The sequence below is a fragment of the Typopeltis vanoorti genome, chromosome 1, assembly GCF_054136105.1.
Source record: "Typopeltis vanoorti isolate ZY-2024b chromosome 1, IOZ_Tvanoo_1.0, whole genome shotgun sequence".
Classification (NCBI taxonomy): Eukaryota; Metazoa; Arthropoda; class Arachnida; order Uropygi; family Thelyphonidae; genus Typopeltis; species Typopeltis vanoorti.
Window position 1 is genome coordinate 71,595,552 of NC_143549.1, and position 27,129 is coordinate 71,622,680.

At 36.5% G+C, this 27,129-nt stretch overlaps 1 protein-coding gene across 1 annotated transcript in view; it reads right to left on the reverse strand.

Moving 5' to 3' along the window:
- Nucleotides 1-27,129, reverse strand: part of LOC150110080 (uncharacterized) — a 143,474-nt gene that overhangs the window by 84,294 nt on the left and 32,051 nt on the right. The window contains exons 3-5 of the mRNA XM_090407740.1: nucleotides 18,763-18,944; nucleotides 18,466-18,627; nucleotides 4,821-4,994 (exon numbers count right to left, since the gene is read on the reverse strand). Of these exons, the coding sequence (XP_090263866.1) occupies nucleotides 4,821-4,994; nucleotides 18,466-18,627; nucleotides 18,763-18,944 (518 nt within the window). The remainder of the gene's footprint in view (nucleotides 1-4,820; nucleotides 4,995-18,465; nucleotides 18,628-18,762; nucleotides 18,945-27,129) is intronic.

A 27,129-nucleotide genomic window follows, 5' to 3' on the forward strand; every position in this document is an offset into this window, starting at 1 on the left:
AGGATTATTTCGGTTGTTGAAAAAGATACTAAACAAGTAAAGAGAGGGAAATTATTATCCCTATTTAGAGGGCTATTATTCGATCACATCTTGACTACTGTGCACAGATTTGGTCACCTGAGTTTTTTGGAGATCAGGAGGTGGTAAAGAGAATTCAGAGACAAGTGTCCAAGCTATGTGATAGGTCTGTGGAATGTTCCCTATGAGGATAAATTGAATGTGCCTGGATTACAAAATTTAGTTGATGGGCAGAAAAGAGGGGACAAGATATTAAAGGAGTTTTATAAAACTGATGCAAAGGAAATTTTTCAATATATGACAAATAGTCAGAGAACAGGGGGTTATCCATGGAAGTTCTGTAAGGGCATGGTTAATACGGGTGTATGGATTAGATTTTTGCATGGAATGGATTGCCAGGATCAGTTGCGAGTGACCTAACAGTAAATGAGTTTAAGGAGAGGTATGATAGGTTTTGTTGTATAAACGTTAGTGTGGGTCTCCCATGCTGAGTCTCCAGACGCCATGAAGATACCATATAATTATTATTATTATTATTTCGGGCGACTCCAGGAGTCCTTAGACTCATCGAGGGAGGCCCTAAACATCATGTCCACACAACTATGCGATTACATTCTCACAGTATCTATCATATCTTGTCTTGAACTCGTTCACCGTCATAGCACCCACAACAGACTCTGGCAGCTTATTCCACTCATTTACCACTCTAAAAGTAAAGAACCCAGATCTAACAACCCTGCTAACCACACTCTTGCCCAGCTTCCATAGGTGTCCCCTAGTTCTCCCACCACCAGCCCTGATCTCAAAAATATCCTCTGAATTAATCCTATAGAATCCCTTTAGCAATTTGAATGTCTCAATCATATCTCCCCTCCTCCGCCTATCAACTAGTTTCTGCAACCCACAAATCCTCAACCTGTTCTCATATGGTTCATTCCATAGACCTGTTATCATCTTAGTCACTCGCCTCTGGATCCTCTCCACCTCCTCCCACTCAAGAAGGAACTGAGGTGACCAAATCTGGGCACAGTAATCGAGATGAGGTCTTATCAAGGCTCGGTACAGAGGTACAATAACTTGCTTGTCTCTGCTCGTCAAGGTATTTTTCAACAACCAAGTGAGTTGATGAGCTGATTTAGCTACTTTTGCAGTGTGCCCCCTAAACTTCATCTCCTTATCCACCAACACTCCCAAGTCCCTGGCCTCATCAATCTCTTGGAGTACAGTTCCACCAATGTGGTATACTGCTGCTAATCTTTTCACCCCAAAATGCATAACCTTACATTTTGTCACATTAAATTGACATCCATTCTCATTTGCCCAGAACTCCAATCTATCTAAGTCATCCTGCAAGACTTTGACATCTTCTGCATTCACTATTGCCCCACCCAACTTTGCATCATCAGCAAACAAAGGAATTGTTCCGCTTAGATCCTTCCCTATATCGTTAATGAACAGATTAAACAGCAGTGGTCCAAGAACAGAACCCTGTGGCACACCACTAGTCACAGGCCGTCTTTTGGACTCTACTCATGAATAAACTACTCTTTGATATCTCTCCATCAACCAACCACCTATCCATCTCACCAACCCTATATCCATTCCCGTATGTTGTAGTTTACGGATTGGTATTCCATGTGGTATCCTGTCAAACGCCTTTGCCAGGTTCCAGCAGTATCACTGTAAACCCATTTCCCTTATCCAGTTCAGCCGTCACCTTGTTATAAAACTTCAGCAAGTTACTGAAGCATGATCTACCCTTCACAAAGCCATGCTGTCCCCCTGTACGGTATCTCATTTTCATCAATCCATTCCTGTATTTTTTCCTTGACTACTTTCTCTAAGACGTTGACAACAACTCGTGATATGCTGATCGGTCGGTAATTTACAACCGTAGTCTTGGATCCTCCTTTATGCAGTGAAACTGTTTTCCCTTCTTTCCACACCTTCGGAACTAAGCCAGACCTGAGACTCAGATTAAACAACATGGTCAAGGGCACTGATAATTCTTTAGCCGCTTCACGCAAGACCCGTGCCGGTATACCATCCAATCACACAGATGTGTTCACATTAAGGTTCTGTAATAGACTAGTCACCTCCACTTCATTCATCACTATTCCCGTATAAACTAATGGTTCCTTCACTTTATCAATGTCACCACCTGGATGATATGCTTTTGAAAAGTGCGCGCTCAGTAACTCCACTATATCGACTGATTCAGTGACCTCCTTACCATCATCATTCCTTAAAATCATTTTGCCGTGTACAGTTTTTTTCTTGCTTGCAGCATATTGAAAGAACTGTTTTGGATTCTCTTTTGCTTGCAAAGCTAGTTTCCTTTCATAATCCGCTTTTGCTTTTTTTACCACACTCGTTACCTTTCTGGCCTGCACTTTATACCGTTCGTGTGCCTGCAGGTCACCCCTTTCTTTATATTCCCTCCACAGTTGTTTCTTTTTTTGCAGCTCAAGCTTAATGGTGTTATTCATCCATTTAACCCCTACTTGTTTTATTATTCGGACCCTAGGTATACAATCAGCCATTACCTCCTGTAAATGCTCCTTGACCACTTCCCATGCTCTATCGACATCCAGCCCTTGCAGTTGTACATGCCATCGCACTGATCCAAGCAAATCTCCTAAGCTTGTCATACTTGCCAGTATGGTAATTCCACATATACCCTGTCTTAATCGAAAATTCCACACCTTTAGCCACCTCCCAGGTCAAGACCTTATGATCACTCTCACCAATAGGTGGCAACATGGTCATATTCATTACAGTCAAATTCTCAGATGCTATTACCAGGTCAAGCACTCTCACACCCCTAGTATTTTCAATTACATGCTGTCTCAGATAGTTATCCCTTAATAATTGAATAAAATCCTTTTCCTTCCTCACATGTGTCCTCTCCTCCTTCCAATCAATGTTACCATAGTTGAAATCCCCCATAATAATTACCCTCCTTCCACTCATTTCATCAATTTCCCTATGCATACTATCTCCACCATCTATTACATCACCTGGTCTATAGCAGCACCCAACTGTATATTTTATTCTGCCAGTCTCAATCTCACACCAAATAGCCTCAAATGAGCTCCTTTCACTATCCTGCGATACAACTTCAATTCTCCTTGGCTGTAGTTCATCAGCTATCATCAATAATACCCTTCCCCCCATTTTATTCTCTCTGTCCCTCCTAAACACACTATAACCTACACATTCTATCCCACTAACCATATCTTCTTCCGTCAGCCATGTTTCACTAATGCCCCATAATAATTACCTGTGGCCAGGAAGAGCCAATCAAGGCCAAAAATTCTTCCTTCTTGTTCCTAATACTCCTGGCATTAGTATACATGAAATGCAGTGATCCCTTAGTCCCACCCTATATTGATACATTATTCTAAATGATCCCTTCCCATTTTTTGTCCTTAGTGCTGGCTCGGGTACATTATATACAATCTTACACTCATCTGTCTCACTGATGTCTGCATATCCATTCCCCCCCCCCCTCCTTGGTAGTTCTAGTTTCCCTGGTTTTGCACATCCGTTTTCACTTCATTCAGCAACACTCTTTCCAGTCTCCGCACACCAAGTCCATTCAAATGCAGGCCATCCATCTTGTATAAGTCCTTTCGCCCTTCAAACTCATTCCACACGTCCACGAATTCCACACCACACCGTCTGCATAACCTACGCATAATGTCATTTGGGATTATGGCCCTCCTCCTAAACTCCTCTCTGTCATACCGCGGCAGCAGACTAAACATTCTAACTCTGTCACTCTTTTCTTTCACTACCTTTAACAATACTTTCAAGTCCTCTCTCATAAAAAATTTATCACCTTTCAATTCATTCATACCCGCCACAATTATTAATTCTTTCACCCTCTGTTTTTGCACTCTAATACTCTCGCTTACATCCTTAAATTTCCCACCCGGTAAGTACGATTTAGTTACACTGACATCTATCACCCCTCATAATAACGAGTCACCATACAACACGCTTTCCTTCATTTCAGAAACTCTCTCATTCTTGCACTGTTTTTTTATGTTAGCCGAATCACTCTGGAAAGAGTTTTGCAGGTGCTCTAATTGCCACTGCGCATTTTGTATCACTGCTCGCAACCTAGCGATCTCACTTCCTACAAATAATTTCTCATTATTTTTATCATTTAAACCATTTTCTCTCTCAGTATAGTTGCTTTCACTCTTTCTTAAATCACCGCTCTCGTTGCCATCTTGTACATCACAATTCTCTATCAAGCCACTATTTCACTCACATTCTGGCTTTCTTCAACCATAACTATCTCACTACCTGACACATACTTCAACTCCTCACTTTGCTTACACTTTCTGCACATTCTCCCACCACTATCACTTTCAATCCAAATTCCAGCCTCATTCGGGAATGCATACATCCCACACACATCACATTGGACAAACTCTCTCACATTATAGTTTTTGTACAATGGCGTCGTATTTTTGGACGCCATTATCTTACGTCGCATCGCCGCCATATTCAAATCTATGAAACGTAACGTTATATACTAAATTAAATAACGTAATTCACACCAAAATCCCACAGACACAAAGCTACCAAAATTAGGCAATATTACATTATGATTTTAACCTATATTCTAATTTTTACTCAAAATTGTACTTAGCTTTTGGGAGCTCTCTGAAAACACAACCCCATTAATAATAAAATAATAATAATAATAAAAAATTAAAAGAAAGAGAATTAAGTAAACAAGACTTAAAAGAAAAGGAGGCATGACTGCAATCATAAGAAAGACTTACCAGACAAATCGTGTCGTACTTTTATCTCAAGTGACTGAGCATTGCAAAATCTAATGGCAGTTTGTTGTGCACACCACTGTGCTGCACTCTGTATAAGACGAGAAAATGGTTCGAATTCAGGCAAGGACAGCATCCCACCAGGAGATATAATCTGAGGGGGAAAATCTGCAAAACCTGGGAAAATAAAAATGCACATTCATTTGATCTTACCTTTCTAACTGGTGTTCTTTCACTAAATTAGAAAAGAAGTCTGAAGTAGCAGCAATGAAGACCACATAAGATATTCATTCCTGCTGAAAACCATTTATAAAAAGAAGATAGATAATTAGTGAACAAACCCCCAGACCCAGTAATGAAGACCTTAAAGAGTTTATCTTATCTTTTAGTTCCTTATCATGAATTCAAATAAGTACTTTATCAATTCTAGTAAGAAAATGTCAAAAAATTCAAAATGTCAAAATGACAAGGTAATAAAAAAGTTTTATTACCTTGTTTATGGAACAATTTTCAGAGACGTTATTTATTACTGGTAAATAAGATTTAAGGTTTTATTAAGCCATTTAATCTCAAGATCAAAATATACTTCAATATTTAACAAAAAGTTAGGCCATACATTTTGTTACCAATCTCTAAACTACACTAATACTAAATAATACTAATACTAATACTAAATAGTTATTTAACATGTTAATTACACTTGGACAAATAATAATTTTGCAAAGGACATAAAAGTGACTTTATAAATTTCAAAGCTAACATATATGATAAAAAAGCAGGAATGTGATTTATATTTTAGCAATAAAAGTCATATAGTAACTTTTTTTTTAAATAGTAGAATTTCATTAAATGTCACTCAGAATTAAATGGCGTCAAACTTTTCATCATGCTAATTGCTGAACTTGCACTCATCACTTTCTTACATTAACATTTCATGAAATTTAATATAATAGCTGCTAATCAGAATAGCAAAGATGGAACAAAGTGCAACCATTATTAATGCTTGGCTACTATTTCTTTGCTAATGAAAGCATAAAAAGCATAACTAAGATTTTTCCTTGCTCTTCTGCAATAAGATCTGGTAGTCTTTTATCCCTCATTGCTTTAAATTAGCATTTTATAATGTAATAATATTGTGTGCTTTTCATTATAATAAAATCAAAACGTTTCCACATATCCATTCAAAAGTTTTTATGAACTTAAATATCTTTCTTATATCCCTGATTATCTTCAATATGTCAGGGATATAAGAAAGTGACATTAAATAGCATAAAAGCAGCTCACACCAAAATGCAAAGTGCTACAATAATTGACATACAGTAAAACCCCTTTTTTACACTTTTCAGGGGACTGATGGAAAAAAGTGCAAATAGCAAGAAAGTGTAAATAGCAGGAAATGTAAAAAAACATTTAAAAAAGGCTAAAAGATGACTTACAGCTAGTATGTGAGTCTACACACTAGATTACAAAATTTAATAACTGAAAATAAATGAATTTACGATGTATTTACATTTATCTATTTAAAAAAATCTTTAATTGCTGATTGTTTTTGATTTTCGTTTTTTTTTTTTTTTGACTTAGCGCCAGATTGCTTTGCATTGAGTTCAATGCTTGACCTGTTTTTTACTATCGTGTTCAAAGTGGACACGGAGATTCCAAGATCTTATGCTAAATGCACACGTGTTCCAGCATTATTAGAAGAATTGCCATCTTTTCTTCTACCAAAATACATTTTCTGTCTTTTTTTCTCCATGTTACTAATATGGATAATCCACCACCGCAAAGCAACTTTCACACGCTAAATTACGTTGCAGAAATTATGCAATATCAATTCATACTGTGATTGAAAAATCACGGTATTGCTCATCACTATGGTACTGCTGCATGCGCGCAAGTCACTGTGATGGCAGAAACGAAACTACAGCCGAAAGCAATGCCACCTGAGAACAGAAATGCGCAGATTTCCGCTGAAATCGATTCGAAAATCGGTATTACCACTTAGAAAAAAAACGCAAATGACAGGAAATAATGTCCACGTCAAGTTGTTAATGGTGGGAAAACAATACATCGTGAGAATAGTCTTAAGACATGACCAACAGAAAATTATGTAAATGGCAGGAAAACGTAAATTCCGGGAACGTAAAAACGGAGTTTTACTGTAAATATAACATTTTTTAAAGAAAACTCAACATTTTAAAAGTTATGATATGATAAAAAAAAAATCTCTTTATCAGTTAAAGACAACTAAATACTAAGCATCAGATTCATTACCAACGGGTATTCTACAATATATTCTTACCAGTATTCCTTGAAAAATCATCCAAGTTTTCTTTTTGCAGCACATGACTAATGAAATTCAATCCACTTCATTGTGACTAACTTTCTTTCTTTCTCACTTCAAGTCTGTTTTCTGGCTAAAATGTGGAATATGGCACTGTTTTTCAGTGCCACATTTCATATTTTGTAAAATGTGGAAATAGAAAATTGAAAGACTGCTTTTTTGTTGTTTATAAATATGAATGCTACTTTGATATCATAATTCTAAGATCTATAAAATAGTCAAGAAGTAAATGAAACTAATGATCAAAGGATACTTGTGAAGCAAGACAGTACAGCCAGATGGGTTGTACGATGGCAGAAATATGGATACGAGGTTGAAAATATGGTTGCAGCAGGGCAGAGCGATGGAATGTCAGATGTTTTGAAGAAATTTGAAGACGCAGAGGTGTGGCCCATCATCAAGCTTTTTGTGCTGACAGAAAAATCCACAAGTGAGATTCATCAAACTTTGTGTGAAACTTTAGGGGGGGACTGTGGGCTAGTATATCCAATAGTTGCCAGATGAGTGGCTAAGTTTAAAACTGGGCATCCTGAGACAACAGATGCCCCCCAAATCAGGAAGACCTTCCACAGCAATCACAACTGAAAACATCGATGCAGTGTGTGCCATGACCCTTGATGATAGACAAATACCAGCCAAAAACATTGCAAAGACTCTAGAAGTATCAAGGGAATGAGTTGGGGGTCATTACCCACCAAATCTGGACATGCAGAAGCTCTCAGTGGGTCCCCAAACGTTTGAATGCTGACATCTCAAGGGATTTGGGATCATTTTGAGAAATCAAGTGCAAATTTTTTGGTTCATAATTGTGACTAGTGATGAAACATGGCTTCATCACTATCACCCACAGACCAAACAACAGTCAATAGAGTGGAGACACAAAGATTCTCCATAGCCAAAGAAGTTCTGAACCCAAACGTAAGCAGGGAAGGTTCTTGCCATTGTCTTTTGGGATATGGATGGTGTAATCCTTACCAAGTACCTCAAAAAAGATGAAACTGTTACAACAGCAGTTTATTCAACAGCTCTGAAGGAAAAATGCGACAGGAAACTGAGCAGAGGCATGTTGCTTTTGCAGGACAATGCACAACTTGGGCTTTCAATTTCTCCTCATCCACCAGACCTGACCCCTTCTGACTATTTCCTATTCCCAAATTTAAAGAAACACTTGAAAGGAACAACATCTACCACATATGATGAAATCATATGTGCAGCTGAGGACTGGTTTGTGCAACAAGGGAAAGACTGTTTTTTTTTCCTCAGAGGATTGTAAATGATGCAGCAGCATGTATTTTCATGAGGAATATGTAGAATAATGTGTAAGTTACATGGTTCTACCTCAACTCCTTGGGATTATAAAAAAGAATAGAGAACAAGAGAGTCATCTCTGGAAGTTATTTAAGAGTGTGGTGAAGAAGGGTGAGAGATTTTTTACATTGAGAATTATGAGTGAATGGAATGCATTACTGGAATAGTTCAATGCAGGGAGTGTTAAGGATTTTAAAATTCAGTATGATAAATATGTTGTCAGTTAAATGAACCTCCCAAGATGAGTCTGCTGATTCTATAGAAGGTATAATAATATCTACAAATCAGTTTTTGTATAAAACAATCAGCACAAAAGCTGTTTACATGCCAAGTTCAGCCACTCCTAGATCAGAAATGGGAGCCAGTTAAAACACTGAGGCACTACAACTTGTTGATAAGTAAAGGCATCGCAATAAGAACTCCAAATAGCAAAAAGATATACTCTCAAGACTTACAGCAATGTAAAGTCCACACAAAAATTATTATGCCTCACTCTAAGCTCTCCTTACAATATGGTGAACACCAAATCATAATTAAGGAGCAGTCACTTTGCCATTTGTAGAGAAAGCACCCATAAAAATTTCCAAGATCTTAGAATTATGATATCCAAGTGACATTCAAACTTATTTACCTGAATTAGAACAATCCCTTGAACCTCTTAAGCTTCCTTCATGTCCATATAGCAGATGTTATACATTTCTAGATGTTATATATCTGCTGTATGCTACAACTGAAAAGTGAAATTCAGCCAAGTCTAACTGCTACAAAAGAAAACACCTCACATCTGTTATAAGAATGGTGAGAGGACACTGTAGAACTCTTAATAAGAAAGATGATCTTATAGTATTTAGTCATATACTTTGACTCCAATTTAAAAAAAAAAGATTATTTTGCAGTATCTCCACAAGACTTGATATTAACATAACAAGACACTTTCATGATACACATGATACATAAATTAAACAGACAACAATGAGGCCAGATGTCATACCTTTACAAACACTGAGTCCTCCTGAAAACTTATTCATATGGCAGTTACTATTTTATTTTGTGAGTCAGGTATTTATTCGCATCTTTCTATTCTTATTTAATTAATTTTTATTGTTTTCTCACTAATGAATGTTCAGATTTTACTACCAAATGTAGGCAAATAATAAAAAAAGAGAATGCTTTCTGACATTGTCCTTTATAGATTGCAGGATTCCCTAAGCAGTTTTTATTTAAGAGGGTGGGCTGAAAAGTTCTCAGCCTAACAATAAAAAAATGAATTTATTATTATTATTGTATGACACCTCCAAGGAGTACACAGCTCATCGAGGGAGGGCATCTCCACTACTCAATTTACCAACTATAGCGAACCACATCATCTACACCAATGCGATCTCCTGCCCACCATCGCCCCTAGTATTTTACAGACAACCCCCAAACACCCATGCCCACAGTGGGATTTGAACCACACAGCCTTTTGGCTGGAGAGCAAATATACTAACCACTTGGCCAACCAGACCGGCATTTATAATTTCAAAATTATTTTTATGTTTCAACATAATCTCTCTTAATTTATTCCAGCGATGCTCCAGCACCATTATCCCGTACTGGTTCTCAGTAAGATCTGCAAAATATCCCTCTACAGCTGCAATCACCTCTTGATTTAAAAAAAAAAAACGCTAACCAGCAAGGAAGAGTTTTAGTTTTGGGAAGAGATAGAAGTCAGAGGGAGCCAATCTGGCGAATAGGGTGGATGTTCCAACAATTCATAGTGCAGATCCCTTAATTTTCCCATTGCCAAAACACTTTGTGGGAAGGTACATTGTCCTGATGAAAGATGAATTTTTTCTTCTGCAAACCGGGTGTTTTCTCATGAACTTTTTGGTATAGTCTGGATTAAAGATCGTAACAATATTCCCCTGTTATTGTTTTACCCTTTTCAAGATAATTAATAAACTAAAGATGGGCACTTATTAATTAATATCAAGATAAATAATAAGTGCCCATCTTTAGCAACCCCAAACATAGATGCCATGACGTCTCCTGCTGATGGAACCACCTCTGTCTTCTTTGGAGCTGAACAGCCTGCCTCTGTCCACTGTTTTGACTGCTGTTTGGATTCTCGTGTGTAATGGTGAATCCGAGTCTCATCCATAGTAATAAATCGACACACAAAATCGGTTTCATTCTTGTTAAAACGCTCCAAGCACTGTTCAGAGGTTTTGCATGTGAGTGAGTTTTTTGATCTGCTGTGAGCAAGCGAGGCACCCATCTTGAGCAAAGCTTTTTCATTTGCAATTCTTCATGGAAAATATATCAAACAAGGTCTTTTAAAATGTCTATAGTCTCAGCAATTTCAGGCACTTTGACTTGTCGGTCATCCAATACCGTATCTTGATCAATGATTTCTAGTATTGTAACACTTTTTTTTGGACGTCCTTCACGTGGATCATCTTCAATGCTGGTATAGCCACGTTTAAACTCGGCAGCCCATTTCTTAATTGTCAAAAATGAAGGAGAAGAGTGCCCATAAATTGTGCAGTTATAAAGAATTTTACAACTGCACAATACTCAATTTTATCCCCTCCAAGGGATACAGACAACACTTTTGCTTCAGACAGCTGTACAAAACAAACTGCTTGATAGAATGATTTGCAATTTCACATGGATGCTTATGACAGATGTACAAACTTAGGAAAAAAAAAAAAAATCTTGCCGATAGTGTTGCCATCTATGGTCATGGCCGAGAATTTTTCAGACCACCCTCGTATTTTTCATATCAGCCTCCACATACAGGAGGTTCTAAGATCTATTCTGAGTGCTATATGGACAAATGGTTACAGAAAGAACAGGATTGATTGTTTTTTTTTGTTTTTAGATTAATGGTGCAAGGAGCTATGGTCATGCTCTGTCAGTACACAATGTAAAAGAAATGGCATATCTAATAATCTGTATATAAAACAAAGTGAATCGCATCTTAGTAATATATAAGGTAACAGACAGATAAAAGACCATAGATATAAAAAGTGCAGAACGGAAAAGATGTGTAGAAAACAGAGTATAAAGGAGTATAAAAAGGAATAAAAAAAAGTTCATAAAATATTCATAAAAAATCCAGGTTTTAAAAGCATATATACAACAACTTAATTTAATAAAACTGATATATAAATAATTTATGTAATATGGTAAACATTGATATTCTGTAAAAATTTAAAAACTGGGGTGACACTTGAATCTGCTAAAATCTGCCTAAGTGTATATAGGCTTAGACAGATTATGAAACTGACTAAAATAACAACTGTGCTCATTGGCAAAATGATGGCAACTGATTAAAATGTAAATGATGGTTAGTCCAGTGTCACAGAACTTACACATAGGCACATCATCACTCCTCAATAAGGAGTGCGTAAGATGACTATGATTTATGCAGAGCTGAGCAAGAACAATTTCCTTTTTTTTATATTCCCTGCATAGATTAGATCTACTGCCACAATTTCATTTTAGGCTTGGTTCAATAGAGCTTATTATTGATCTCTGTTTCATTATGACTACCACAGGGATAAAAAGTCTCTGTCTATCTGCCTGGAACATACATCAATTACAACCAAAAAGACTGTGAAAAGACTTAATGGATTCAAGGGAGCAGCAGATTTATGTACCTCTAGATTTCTTATCACCTGTAAGGAACTCTGTGAATCTGTATACATTATGCACTTTCAGTAGTGATACAATCTTACATATTTTAATGCAAGTTCTATCACATACAACTCAGCAGTAAAGCTGTTACATAATGTTGTCTGGGAACACAACAAAAGATCCCACTAGGATCTCTGATTTTGAACCATCAGTGTAAACAATCAAAAAAAGCAGAGTATTTGATTCTATGAGCTTGAAGGAGCTGTTGGTAGATATATATATATATAAACTACATGGTAGTATGCATGAATGCCATGGTGGAAGTGTATTTAGGAGCATCTGTGTTATGTCATTTATCATAATATCTAGAACTTTTATTCACAAACCAAAGGACAGTATTGGAGTCTAATGGGTATCATACAGATTTTCCCATTGTGGACAAAAAATAGTTAGCCATGTGGGATAGTCTTAAAGGGATTTTATTTCTATAGTATATAATAGATGCTGATGTTGAAGCAACAAAGATGGCTCATTTGCTTCAATGTACAGACTACAGAATGGTGAAGTTCAAAATGCTCCAGTTGCTATTCTTGTGGCTTGATGGTGAATAGGATCCAGACATAGTAAGGTACTCTCTCTGGCAAAAGCACAGACTTGGGACCCATAATCAAGCCTGAAGAATTTTGCTTGAATTGTGCAGGACACTGATTAGATCAGTGTCCTGTACAATCAAAGAACATCTGTCAGTACCCAAAAGGTGGAAGATAGGGTGATGCGAAGAATGTTCATTGCTTTGCGGCACTTATCTCACAAGTGATGTGTGTGAGGCAGGAAGATGAGTTTATTTTCAAATAAGACACAAGAACTTGGCTTCTGTTGCAACTGGGATAAAAGTTTGTCCTAGTCTGAGTCAGGATGGACATGATGTCTTCAGCAAAAATGCACAAACTGCCTTCTACTTTGAAAATCTAAACTAATTTGCAAGCATCCATTTTGAAAGATGTTCAATGGCTTGCTACAAATGTCTTTTCTATGACTCATTACATGAATGACAAAAGATGGCAAGTCGTCACATAGACGGCATTATTTATAGTTGGAGGAAGTTGTTTGGTTATCGAGTTAACTTTGACTGAAAAAAAACGTGACATTTAAAACAGAACCTTGTGGGACTCTATGGGCACATGGTTTTTTCCCCACTAGTACTTGTAAGATTCCACTGGATAAAAAGAGGGAAATTCCCTCTAAGACAAAAATTATAAGTCTTACAATATTCAAAATCTCCAAACAGTGTCATATGCTTTTTCCATATCAACAAAAACTGATACTAAGTGCTTGAATTTTAGTTGTTTCTCTCCAGAAATTATAAAAGAGAAGAGTTAACCATTTTTTTCAGAATCTTGCAGCTGTTCAGAACAATTGGATGATAGTTTACTGCATGATTTTGGATCCTACCCTGGCTTTGGAAAGGCAACAATAATAACCTTTTGTCAGGTAATTGGAAACCTGTTCTCATAGAAAATTCAGATGAAAATGTACAGCAGCAGAGGTAAATTTAGGCAAAACAACTTTCATTTCTTCTTTCATGAATAGTCTATTGTATCCTTCAGTATTGTTTAAAGAAACAGAATTTATCATTTATTATGCTTTGCAGTTTGGATCCAGGATTCCTTCTGGCTCTAACAACAGATGTAACTTACCCTGGCTCAAGAATGTTCGACAGCAATGAGGTTTGTTGGTGTGGGGTTTCTGTGAAAGATACTCCACACTTTCTTCAGCTTCCCTGACTGCTGTGCAATCATCATTCCACCATGGCTTAGAGAAACGTGGAAAGTGACGAGATGTTTTATAATTTCAACTTTGCATAACACACTGTTACATGGTTCACTGATAGGAGATGACCTAACAGTCGCAGAATTCAATTCTGCTGAAGTAGAGATGGTGAGCCAGTCAGCTTACTCAATTTCCCATTGTGATATATGCAATGTAGTACATTGTTGCTCATGTAAAAAGTATGACACCACAAGGAAATGGTCACTCCCATACAAGTTGTCTTCAGTTTCCAACTTGAACAGTAGGCACAGAGCACGAACAGACATTAAGTCAATGACAGTGAAGATTCATGTAGGCATGTGGAAGAACGTGTTATTTTCGTTTTCAAGAGGGTAGATGGTTGTTGTCGAGTATATGCTCAACAACAACTCCTCTGATGTGTGTTTGGGTACTATCCCATAGAGCAACTCTGATCCTCTCCCCTAAGGACAAACTCCATCCTCTAGCACATCCTGAAGGGTACGAAGTACTGTGACGTGACCTATGGGCACAGGGAAAGATCTGTCTTAGAGAACACAAGAAATACAATCGCTACCATTATTATGGCAATTTAGGATTCACACAAGATTAGATGGAAGAAAACCAATGTGGTATATGTAAGTTGTTACAGGTCAGAGAAACTATCTTTAGCATCAACAATGACTATCAACCACTATCCTAACCTTAACAAGTATGGATACATTAATCTGTAAAAAATCTGGGAGACAGTCATCTTAAGATCAACTTCTACACAACATTAGAGGGTGCCAAATTGGGACTTTAGATCTTACGTCCATTACAATTTGAATTGTTTCACTTACTCACTGTTGCATGTAAACTGCAACATGCTTTGTTCTGAAAATAGTGGTTTCAAATCCAGCAAATTATAAGCTAATTAAATATCCTTTTATAATTTTGTAATTATAATAATACCCACCTGTCAAGAAAAAAGGAGATTCCAGGTGTAAAAACCTTTGGCATGGGATATTATACCTGATAAATGCATAAACCCTGCCCTTCTTGCAAAAGGCATCATGCATGATGTAATTGCATAAAGTTTAAGTGAGATGTAGTTGAAGAGGTTGCCAGTTGAAATTTAACAATGAATAACATATCTGGTTTGGATGTCTGTGAGTGGTGGAGTGCAGGCCACTGATATTAAAGGCTATCTTAAATTTTTTTTAATATGAAATTTTGTTGTTTTTTTTGGATCTTTTGGGTATATATGCTGTTATATACCCAAAAGAACTTTAGAAAACTGTTTTTTTTTTACAGTTTTTGATACATTTCAGATATATTTTTTGAGATTTTTTTTGAACTCAGTAATTCTAAAATGTTTTTTGTTGTCATTTGTGGTAGCACGTAAAATAGCAGGAAAATTAGAGCATGGTCATGCAGTAAGAATGAAGTACTTATGGTCATGACTTCCATACAGGGAGTGCCCAAACTCTAATCCAAGCATGGCCTCAAATAGTTATCCTTGCAATACTGAGATTTCCTGTGCTCTGACAGGTTGTGCTATAGAATTATTCATTAGTTGATTAGGAAGCCTATTGAAGTATTACCGATAGGTTCAGTACTATGTGTACTCTCTGTCTACAAAAACCACTTTCCCTGCTATATCCGTAAATGGGGAACATGCTGGCTCCCTAGTTAAATAATCAGAGTGTGGGGAATATTAACAGTGATGCTGCTTCCCACACTGCATACAGAAGGAAAGGGCAGGAAGAACTGGAAACCGTACCCTATAAATGAAACATGGTGATGGTGCTTTATTCCTCCAAGCCAAGGGTCCCATTGGTATTTCCTCAAACCAGTGAAAGTATACTATTAAGGCAATACTAACCTTAACAGAGTCTCATTTGTGAAAACAGGCCATATCACAGGAAGATGGAATTGCCTTCACCAAGAGAGGCTACTGTGTGATTACAGCCCATAAATGATGGAAATTATCAGGTTTGCTAACCTATCAGAGGCATCCTCCTAAATTATAGCATTTAGCATAATTACTTTATGCTAAACCATACAATGCAGGGTTTAGAACAGGGTAGTAGAACAACTACTATACAGGGTTTACTGTACAGCAGTTATGCTACTGGATATAAAAAAATCAAATATAACCATGCAGCAATCACAGTTACTACTGCTTTCACTGGTAAAGAACATCAAAAATATACAGCAAAACCTATAACAAAGCATACTTCTGATTCTCATAATACAATTTAATAGAATAACTACAGCACAAAGGAAAAAAAAGAATAGCAGGTTTAATTATTTCAATATTTCACATCTCTCTCAACATAAAGACTACAGTAATGCCATTACTAATTCCTATATCTGGGAATATAACCTATATCTCTCATTTACACGAAAACACAAAGTATAGGTAATCCTATTTATTTGTTTACAAAGACATATTTCGTCTTAAACTAACAGACCATCCTTAATGGCAGTGACAGTTGATTACAAGGTAGAATGAAAACAATGGATTGATTTGAAATACAAACAGCCACATGTAAACCGTGACCACTATTTGCACCTTGAAAATCCACCTTAGATGGGCACAACTCATCTGGTAGCAGATGAGTTGTCCCTATCTAAGGTGGATTTGCAAAGTGCAAATAATGGTCACGGTTTTGAGGCAGTATGGTGTGAGGTAAAAGTAAACAGGATGAAATATTTAGTTGGGTGTTGTTATAGACCTGGTAATATGGAGGATAATGAGAAGGAAATATACAGGCAAATTGGCCTAGCTAGCAAGAAATGAGTTATCATTATGGGCGACTTTAATTATGGTAATATAGACTGGAAGTAAGAGACTGCATTTTGGGTTAAAGAAAATGAAATTTTAGAGTTTTTGAAAGACAATTACCTAAGGCAGCACTTAACAGAGGGTACACAAGGATCAAGAGTATTGGATTTGATCATCTCATCAGATGATGTTATAAATGAGGTGTCAAATCTTCCACCAGTTGGTGAGATTGACCACTTGCAGGGTGACCAGTTATTCGAGGATGTCTGTTAGAAAGGGATATTTTTACTAAATAATTTAAGGAAATTACAACTTAAACTAGGATATACATTAAAAAAAGTCCTGATGGTGTCCCCCTAGCAGACAATGTTGGTATTCTTGGGCAACTGGGCTGAAGGTCTTCTGATGTAGGTTTCCCAAATTTGAGGCAGTCTCGTGCAGCCAAATTTATTGAGGTTTTCTTTCCACCGTATTCCATGGCAGGTATCCAGCACATGGTCAGCAAGACCAGAGTGGCTGTATTGGTGAAACTGGATGTAGTCCTTGTGTTCTGAAATTCTGATATTTGCTGTCCTGCCTGTTTGGCCAAAGTAGGACAGCTTACAGCTGCAAGGGACCTGGTATACACCAGATAGGTCTAGGGAGGGAGGTTGGTTTTTAGTAGAGCAGATAAGGGATGCCAATTTTTTATATGGTCTGTAACAAGAAGTTAAGTCATGTTTTTTTTAGGATTTTTGTAATTTTTTCCGAGGTACCTGGATGATGATGGTGATGGATTTAATGGATTTAGAGTAATCCTTGTTGTGAAGGGAGGGGGGAGGGAGGAAGCATTTTTTGAAATGCATGATTAACATGCATTTCAAAAAATGAAATGCATGTTAATCATGCATTTCATTTTTTGAGCAGGTTTCCAAAAAAAAAAAAAAAGCATTTGTCATTTAAATTTTCACCTTAAGGCCTGTATAGCTCATTGGGAAATGGCATATGCATCCTCGATGCTAGGCTGCCTGAAGATGGACTTAAGTTCAAGTCTAGTCATTGACTAGAGGAACTTTTTCTATGCCTTACTTTGTCTGGCTCCTTGAGTTAGTTGATCTCTGGAATGGGCAAGCGGATTTTTTTTTCCTCTCGGAAACTCGGTTTTTCATCGCATAAACTCAAGAAAATCGACCATAAAACTCACACTATTTCAGATAATAACATATCCTGTTATGGACCATGAGATGGCACCACTTGTTTACCAGTCTCTTTATTGGTTACCACTTATAACCAGTGACAGTCTTGGGCCAGCTATCCCTGACTGGCTACCAGTGAAGATTGACCTGTCCACCCAGTCTCCACAAGTTAGATAGGGCTAAATTGGCCTGCCTGCTTCTTATAAGTAAATAAAAGGTGTTAGATGATCGCTAATATATTTTCTTGAAAAAAGAAAGGTCGTGAAACCATTTTTTTGATGTATTCTTTATTAGACCATATATACCACACACACACACGTCATCATTATAACAAAAAAGTAACATTTAGATAATTTTATTGAAAAGGGAAACCCAACCTGGTACCTTTAGTTTGCTGATCATAAAATCTCTTACCATTTTTTTTTTTTTTAAATCACAATAAACAACACCCACTGTATACACCAACTCATAATTCATTATTAACATCTCCCAGATTTATTATTATCACAACTACCTCCTAGAGTTCAAAAAAAAAAAAAAAAAGTGACAAAATATAAGCAGATAATAGAAGTTATTTGGTTTACAATTTATACGGATATCCTCTCTCTATTACATACATATATACAAACAATTACTTACCTATTTCTTCATAGGCTGGTGTAGTTATTTCATAAAAAATTCTAATAATAAACACATAATGTCTCCCAAATGATGGACTCTCAGACCAGCACGATCTATCAGCATCAAGCTCCTTATAACTGGGAAATTTCATTTCTTGGGTTTCTATGGTAATAATTCTTCCTATTAAAAGAAAATAATAATTTTCTTAAACTCATTTGCTAACTGAACACATTCAAATCAATAACAAACAAAAAAGGGAAATGGCATATAAACTATAATGAGCAATCTGCTCTCTTGTATAAGTTAAATAATTACCAGGAACAGGGTTGGTGCGAACATTTCCATTAAATTTCTGTAGAACATCATTTAAGGTCTCAAAGGAAGGAAATAACATGCCAAAAAAGCCACCTGTTTCAGCCAGAACTTGTGGTACAAGGTTGATGTAACCGATTTGTTGAGGAGGACGACCAAATTCAGTGCAAGGCACTATCCAAAGTCTGTAGAAAAATTCACATAAAATTTTCCAATCAACATATTATAATCAACATTTTTCTTGCAAAAATTTTAATCTGATTATTAGTTATTAAAAACAAACTAATTTAATCATTAATGCTGATTTCATTCCTGAATAAATCATTTTTCCTCTTTACAGATGTCAAAGAGTGGACATACTCTCAAAAAAATTAGTACAATACATTAAAATTTTGCATCAGTTTCTTTAAAATTATATTTTTATATGAACTATACACCTAGTTGAACAGAAAGTGGGAACAACTGAAACAAGTTCCAATTGTTCCCGCTTTCTATTTTAAGTGCTTTCAAAAAAGAAATGCATTCCACTACAGGAAACGAGAAACTTGTTACTACAGTAACAAGTTTCTTTTTTCCAATATGACTGCAGTTTTCAGTAAAGAAAACTACTTGATAAGAAGACCTCGATGCCAGACATGATCACATATCTTGTAAATATCAATAGCAACCATAAGTTTCTTAAATCTCTCTAGGGCCTACATCCAATGTGGATAAGGTTAATGAGCAGGTCTGCTGTAGAATGAGAATGGCAAAATCCATATTCATGATCACTAATTAACTGAGTGTTCTGAAGGTAGCAATGAAGCTGGTCATTGATTTTCTCCATCACTTTTGAGAGTATTGAGGGTAATGGAATGACAGCTTTCAAGTCCAACTATCTCCTCTTTAGTGACAAGCTGGATAAGGCTTACTTCTATGTTAGGTTAGATGCCAGATGAATATGACCACTTATATAAACAATACAGAATGTGTGTTAATTCTGGAGCACAACTAGAAAGATATCATCTGGATCAGGAAACTTATTAGTATCAAGGTTATTGAGTATTTTTGTGATGTACTTCTGTTGAAAGATCAGAGAATTTAGTAGAATAATGGGAGATGAGCCTTGGTTATCTACACGAGAATTGGAGGAAAAGGCTGATGTCAAGGAGTATGCCTTATTTTTAGCAGATGATACCACTGTACCATCAGGATGAGATGGAGGGGGACAGCAACATGATGGGGCAGTTGATTTTCCCCAACAGCAAGGGAACAGAAAGCTTGAATGCAATTTGAGCCGTAGGCAAGCTTAGTGCATTTAGCTTTTACAAACAAAAATGTTTTCGATTTTTTTAACTTGGCCTATTGAACACATGCTACATTTTTGTCTTGGACTGCTTTGGCACATTTGTTGGAGAACCAGGGCTTGATTAGAAGTCAAGGGTTTTGAGTGACGTAAGGAGTAAAGGTACCCATTCCAGCAAGAATAATGTCAGTTATTTAACTGGATCAAGTGCTCTGATAATCATCATCATCATCAATTTCTGATATGTACCCTCAAGGGATGTTCATTAGGCTATATGTACTACATGATTAACTTTACATTATTATTGATCTCCCATCAACAATTTTCCTCCAAATTAATAAATTACTTCTCCGCAATCCAATATTGTCATATCTAAAATTTTGTTCTTCTAAGGCACTTCTGACTGAATCAATCTACCTAGGCATTAGCCTTCCTCTGGGTATTTTTTCCCTGCCATCTCGGCACCAAACACGTTTTGCTAATCTTTCCTCCTCATCATCAAATTCCTGACCTGTACCCTCAAGGGGTGTACAGAATATGATAGTATTATATGAAAAATTTACATCATTACTAACTTCCAATCTACAATTTTCTCCAAATCAATCTCTTACCTGTCAAGGCTCCAATACTGTCAGATCTTATATTTCACTTTTTACTGTATTAATCCACTTATATCTTGGCCTTCCTCTGGGTCTTTTACCTGCCACTTGGCAGAGAACACTTGTTTTGCTAATCTTTCCTCTTCCATTCTATTTAAGTGACAATACTACCTGAGATTAGCTCTGCTAACATATTCCTGGATGCTAACAAGGTCAAGTTCTTTCCTAATATTCTAATTTTTAATACGATGCCATTGATACCATTTCTTAACGCCCCTAATCTTTCTCAGGACTCCCATATCTGTGGTCGATAGTCTTTGGTCAAGTGCTTTACTTCTAACCATAAGTTAGAAGTAAAGATCCATAAGTTAAATTGGTTTGAACACTGTCTTGTATACAGCTAATTTAGTGTTTTGACTAATTTCTCTCTTATTCCATATAAATTTATTCATTTGACTTCCTACCATACCAGCTTTGTTGATTCTGTTGTCCATTTCCATATTTAATTTACCATCTTCACTAAAAACTGTGCCTAAGTAGCCGAAATGTTTTACTTGTTCTATAGGTTCTCCATTCACGATGTAGTTGATATTTTCAATGATTCTGCCTGTTTTCATTGTCTTTGTCTTATTATTGCTGACCTACATACCATATCTATTACAACAGCTATTCAATTTAGTCAGGAAATCTTGCAGACTTGTAGCAGATTTATTTAGAAGTATAACATGATCTGCATAAAGCAAAGAGCTGACAATGACATCTCCAAATTTAATATCAGGTTTAATATACCACTTTCCTTCATAATGTGATCCATATAGATAATGAATAACAGACAGGATAATGTTCATATCCCGTCTGTCGTAAACTGAAAACAGATTTAACATGAAACCATATTTTTGTACTTCAATTCTAACTGTTGACTTACAACTCAAATAAAGACTATGTACTGCTTAATATAATGCCCCACTGACGCCATACAACTGTAGTGTTTTGAATAACTTCTCTCTTGGCACCTCACCATATGTCCTTTCCACATCTACAAAACTTAAATGAAAATCTTTGTTATATTCCCATGATTCTCAACTATTTGTCATAAAGTGAAAATCTGATCCTGACAGCCTCTATTTGGCTGGAATCCAGCTTGTTCTTCATGAAGCTTCTCTTCCACAATCCTTCTCAACTGTTTCTCAAGTATACTTGCATAAATCTTACCAGGAATACTCAGTAGAGAAATACCTCTGTAATTCTCACATTCAGTTTTATTTTCCTTTTTATATATGTGTACTAAGAGAGCTCTACTCCAATCATCTGGAATTCATCCCTCTGTCCAGGCCTTCTGAACAATGCAGTGCAGTCACTGTAAGCCTTTTATACCTCCATACTTGAGCATTTCTGGTTGAATATCATCTACTCAAGCTGCCTTTCCACATTTCAGGCTTTTGATGGCATTTGTGCTCTGATAAGAAGAGCAGAAATAATAATAAGACTATGAAGGAGGTATAAAAATCCTAAAAGTCATCCCAAATGCACTGTCATGTTGCTATAGGACTTTGAAGCCGAGATTGGTTGGGAGAAGGATGGTCTGTAGAAAATTAAATATGAATGGAGCAGAAAGAAGAGAGCTAATATCAGTGGTGTGTTTTGAGGAAAAGCTTGTTAAGAAAAGGTTCACGGTATTGGGAGAATGATGAGAATTATTTGGTATTCTGTTAAGTTGATGGATGGTTTGTATTAAATTATTACTGACAACAAACAATTCTGCTCCTCTTCAGCTTGTGAAGTTAGAGAAGGAGAGCCAGTGTGAATTATGGACATTGAAATCTTCACAAGAAAGAATTTCAATGTTTGAATAATGAGACCGTATGTGCTCAACTTTCAGAAAATAATAATAAATAAGGACAAAACAGGAGAATGGACAAAGGCAGCAAATGAAGGCAAAAAAATGAAGCAACAAAATCTAGAGACAAAGCAGATTATATGAAGGAGATTCAAAGTGTGAATGTGCTAAAAACTGTTTGTTAGAAATTAACTGTGGTCTCTCACCATACTGGTATTTCATTGTTCCTGGTACTACTGTGTCATTATATGATGTCCTTAATGGAAGTATTCATGCCCTGCACCAAGGTTTCTCAGGAAGGAAGTTCATGTGAGAATGAAGGAAATCAATCTTCTGACATGATCTTCAACTTGTGATACAATTATAAATTGAACAACTAGTTCATTATAACTTCCAGGTTTACTATTATAGAATCACATGTGTACCACAATAAAAAAAATTATTTATTATTTCATCTTACATATCATAAGTGTGAGCATAGAACAACAATAAAGAAATTTAAATAAAAGAAACAGTAGAGTGCATGCGTTACATTGCAATGTGTTTTATATAGAGTCGCATATATATTGATTACGAACTACTGGGCTGGAAATAAAATTAAATTGGATAATTTAGAGTTAAAATACTTTGAGAATACAATTATTTAGTTAAGGATGACAATCCCAAACTTTAGGAATGATGAGGCAGTCATTATGAACTGAGATTAGGTCAAAGTAGGGCTTCAGCACTTTTCTTGTATAAACATTCATGTTTATACATGGATCTGGTGTAATAGTTGAGCTACAGGATCCCATGGCTGATGTTTTTAATCCTAATTTGTGCTGCCCAATTTTGTGAGGTTTGATGATCAGATGTGTTCATGATGTTCTGAGATGAATTTGTTGAGAGATCTTCCTGTTTGTCTGCAGTAAGACAAGTTACACGAATGTGATACTTTGTATATGCCAGGTAGCATCAATAGTGATAGTTCGTCTTTTGGAAAAGGCAAACAAATTATGAATTTGGTTGATTACTTTGTAGGTAGCAATGAGTTTATTTTTTTCAGAATTTTTACCACTTGTTTAGAGGTGCCTTTAATATATGGTATAAGAGTCCTGTGAACTTCTTGTCTAGGTTCTGTTGTCTTCTTGTAATATATATATATATATATATACCATACATTACAGGCAACTCTAAATGAGTGGCAAAAATTATGGGAAATTTAAACTAATTGCTACCTACACATAAATCCAATTCATAATCTGTTGCCTTCTTCAAAAGTCAAACTCTCACCACTGATGCTGCCTGCTGTATACAAAGGTCCGACAATTATATTGTCCATAACATTGGCTTCTGAAATTTTTGGAAATCTTGCAGCTAAATACTGGAATGTAGGTACATTTTTTTCATATACAATTATGAAATTGGGATTGAAGGAGTTTTTATTTTTTTTTATGTGGTTCCCACCCACGAAAGGTTATCAGTAAACTTATAATAGTACATTTGCACCATGGGTGGGCTAAGGATTTTTTTTTTCCATTGTAGCCAATCTTACCCAGGCTACCTGTTAGTTATCATTTCTATACCACACCTATACTTGCTCAGTCATCTTTATCGCAACTCATCCCATACATCTCCTCAGTCTCAACTACTTCCCCCTCACACATTCTGATCCATTCCATTTCTATGCTAATCATCTTAATATAACATTAGTTACCACTTTCAACATCCACTCTCCCTATGCCAGGTTTTCCTGCCCATTCCCCCCCCCCCTCAACTCTCTCTTCCATTCCTGCTTCCTCTTCATCTTTCACTATCACTATTTCCATTGCCAAGCACTTCAGTCTCGTCCATTCTGCTCTCCTGATCTTTCACTTCACCTCTTGCTTGCATCAAACACCACACCTCCTTCTAGCAACAGTTTCTCTAGTACTCCAAAGCCATTCAAATGCAAACTGATACTTTTATACAAATCCATTCTTTCCTCAAATACATGCCACACATCCACAAATGCACTCCCTTCTTCTCACACAGCTCTACCTGCTTATCATTCATGATTCTTGTTCATTGTCTCAACTCATCATTGTCATACCTCAGCACATCATGATGCCTATCGGGCGTGCTTCACTGTTGCTTCAAAAAATGTATTGTCCATTGCACTCAAGCTCTGTGAAATTAAGATGTTTTATGAAGAAAGACCATATCTGGTTGAGGATGAGCATCTGATTTTTGTTGCACTGAATTAGACACAAATCATCTGTGCAGCTTTGAATTTCTTGATAAAGCTATTAAAGTGTAGTGTAAACATTTTTCTCAAGAGACACACTAAACAGTATGAGAAACTAGGTAAATCATTAAAAAATACTGTTATGGTAATATCAGAACTCATTTTAATAACACTTTTTTTTTAGTCAAAAAGGGTATCATTCTGTATTATTTCATCAAATAATACAGAATGATCAGCAAGAAAAGAGAGTAAGAAACTGGATAGAAAATTTCTCACATGGGCAATTTATGTATCTACATGTTATACAACTGTATACTTGGAGTCGTGCAGATAACGTAGGAATAAAATGGAAAAGCAGTCTATAAAAAGTTATGAAGGAGGAGGTTAAGATATAGGCAATGATCATATGCATGAGAAGTATAATATATAGGCTGGAAAAATTATAAGCATGATAAGGGAGGGGAAAAATATACAAGGAGATGGAGCAATCAGGGCAAAAGAAATTCAAAGATGTTTTGCAATGCAGCAAGCAAGAAAGAGCATGAAAGTGTAACACTAGTAAAGTTAATGGCAAAGTGACTAAAGTTTCAATTACGAAAAGCTTAGGATATAGTGTGGAGCTACATCATTTCGGGTACAGCTCCAAGCATGGAATGAGAAGTTAAGTAGGAAGGAATAAACTGCTGCTTGGGCAATGACAAAGAGATAGTTAATAGCATCAATGTGTGAATGTATTCCAAAGGACAAACGGCTGAATAAGATAGAAATGAATGAAAATAACTGAGTTGGTAAGGACAATAGTATAGTATGAGCAGAAATTAACAAATTAGGCAAAGAAAAATCCACAGGATTATTTCAATATGCAGCAAGCAGAAAGAAGAATGATTATGGTGATATTAATGGATGAAGGCTGGTAACTGCCGCAGAGGATACAGTTAAAGTATTCAGTGAGCAATTCATCAGGGTGTTTCATCTTAATCAGTATGAAATCATGGGAAGCTCAAGTATAAAGAAAATGAGAAAAGATAACTTACTGGTGAGTGAGCAAAAGGTGTGTGTGTGTGTGTGTGTGTGTGTGTGTGTGTGTGTGTGTGTGTGTGTGTGTGTGTGTGTGTGTGTGTGTGTGTGTGTGTGTGTGAGAGAGTTAAGTAAGCTTGATTCAATAAGACAACAGGAGTAGGAGAGGGTGATGAGAGCTAGAATACAGAAGCAGTATTTTTTAAGGAAATTACAATGTAGGTGACTATATTAACTAAAATAAATTTAATTAATAGTTCTGATATTTTGGCAAAGTCAAATTGCCATCATCAGGGCATAAAAACATAAGATATGTTCACACAGACACTACATTATTTAATGAAGATGAAACATTTCATTTGAGAGTAGGCCTAAAGTCCTAAACAGTGCCCTCTTAGTGGGCTAAATTGGGCATCATTGGCGCTGTTGGCTGAAGTGTGGAGGATGAGAGCTCAAATTTGAGGCAGTTTCATGCAGATTCCATTGATTCACCCACATACAAATTAAACAAAAGTGCTTTCCCAATAAACTGGCAACCCCCCCCCCACACACACACACAAAAAACTCAGCCCACTTAAAAGCCAGTATAGAGAACCTCACCTGACATTATGGTCAGTTTCAATGTCTCCTCTCTGTTCACCAATGTCCCACTTAAATATACTTTAGACTTATTCAAACTAAATTTTCTCCCAATATTTCAGCCTTGTTTAAGTTCACTATGAACTCTGGCTATTTCGTTTGGCAAGGAAAATTCTACAAACAAACAGAGGGGACAGCAATGGGCTCTCCACTTCTCCTTCCCTGACTAATTTCTTCATAAAAACATTTGAAGAAAAAAGCTCTAAACTCTGCCCCATATAGACCCACTGTTTGGCTACACTTTGTTGATGTTTTCTCCATTTGGCCATATGGCCAGGATGCTTTCACCATATTTTTAACACACCTAAACAAGCAACATCCCAAGATTCAGTTCACATTAGAAAAAGAAAATGACAACAGTCTCCCCTTCCTAGATTACATGTAGCCTGATGAATCTGTGGCATTGCCTGTTTAGAGAATCACCCCCCTACACATATACACCAGCATTGACATTCACAAGCAGTCACCTTACCCTCCCAACAAGTAAGGTATTAAAACTTTATATAATAGGTTTTGAAAGTTTATTTTTCACTTGGTTAGAGTATAATAAATTTAGTTTAATCCCTTATCCAAGTGTGAGCAAACAAAGTTTGAGCCTGAAGTATCTTCAGGACAGGGGTAAGGTGGTACAACACCAGGTCAACTTGTTGAAAAGGTGGAGCAAACTACCAACACTCCTGTCTCAGTATCTCCTATAATGCAAAACACATCTCCTTGAGGATACGTCTAATGTTATGCATTAAGGGAAGGGCCACTACCCAGACTAGTTTCGACCTCTATTGAGGTC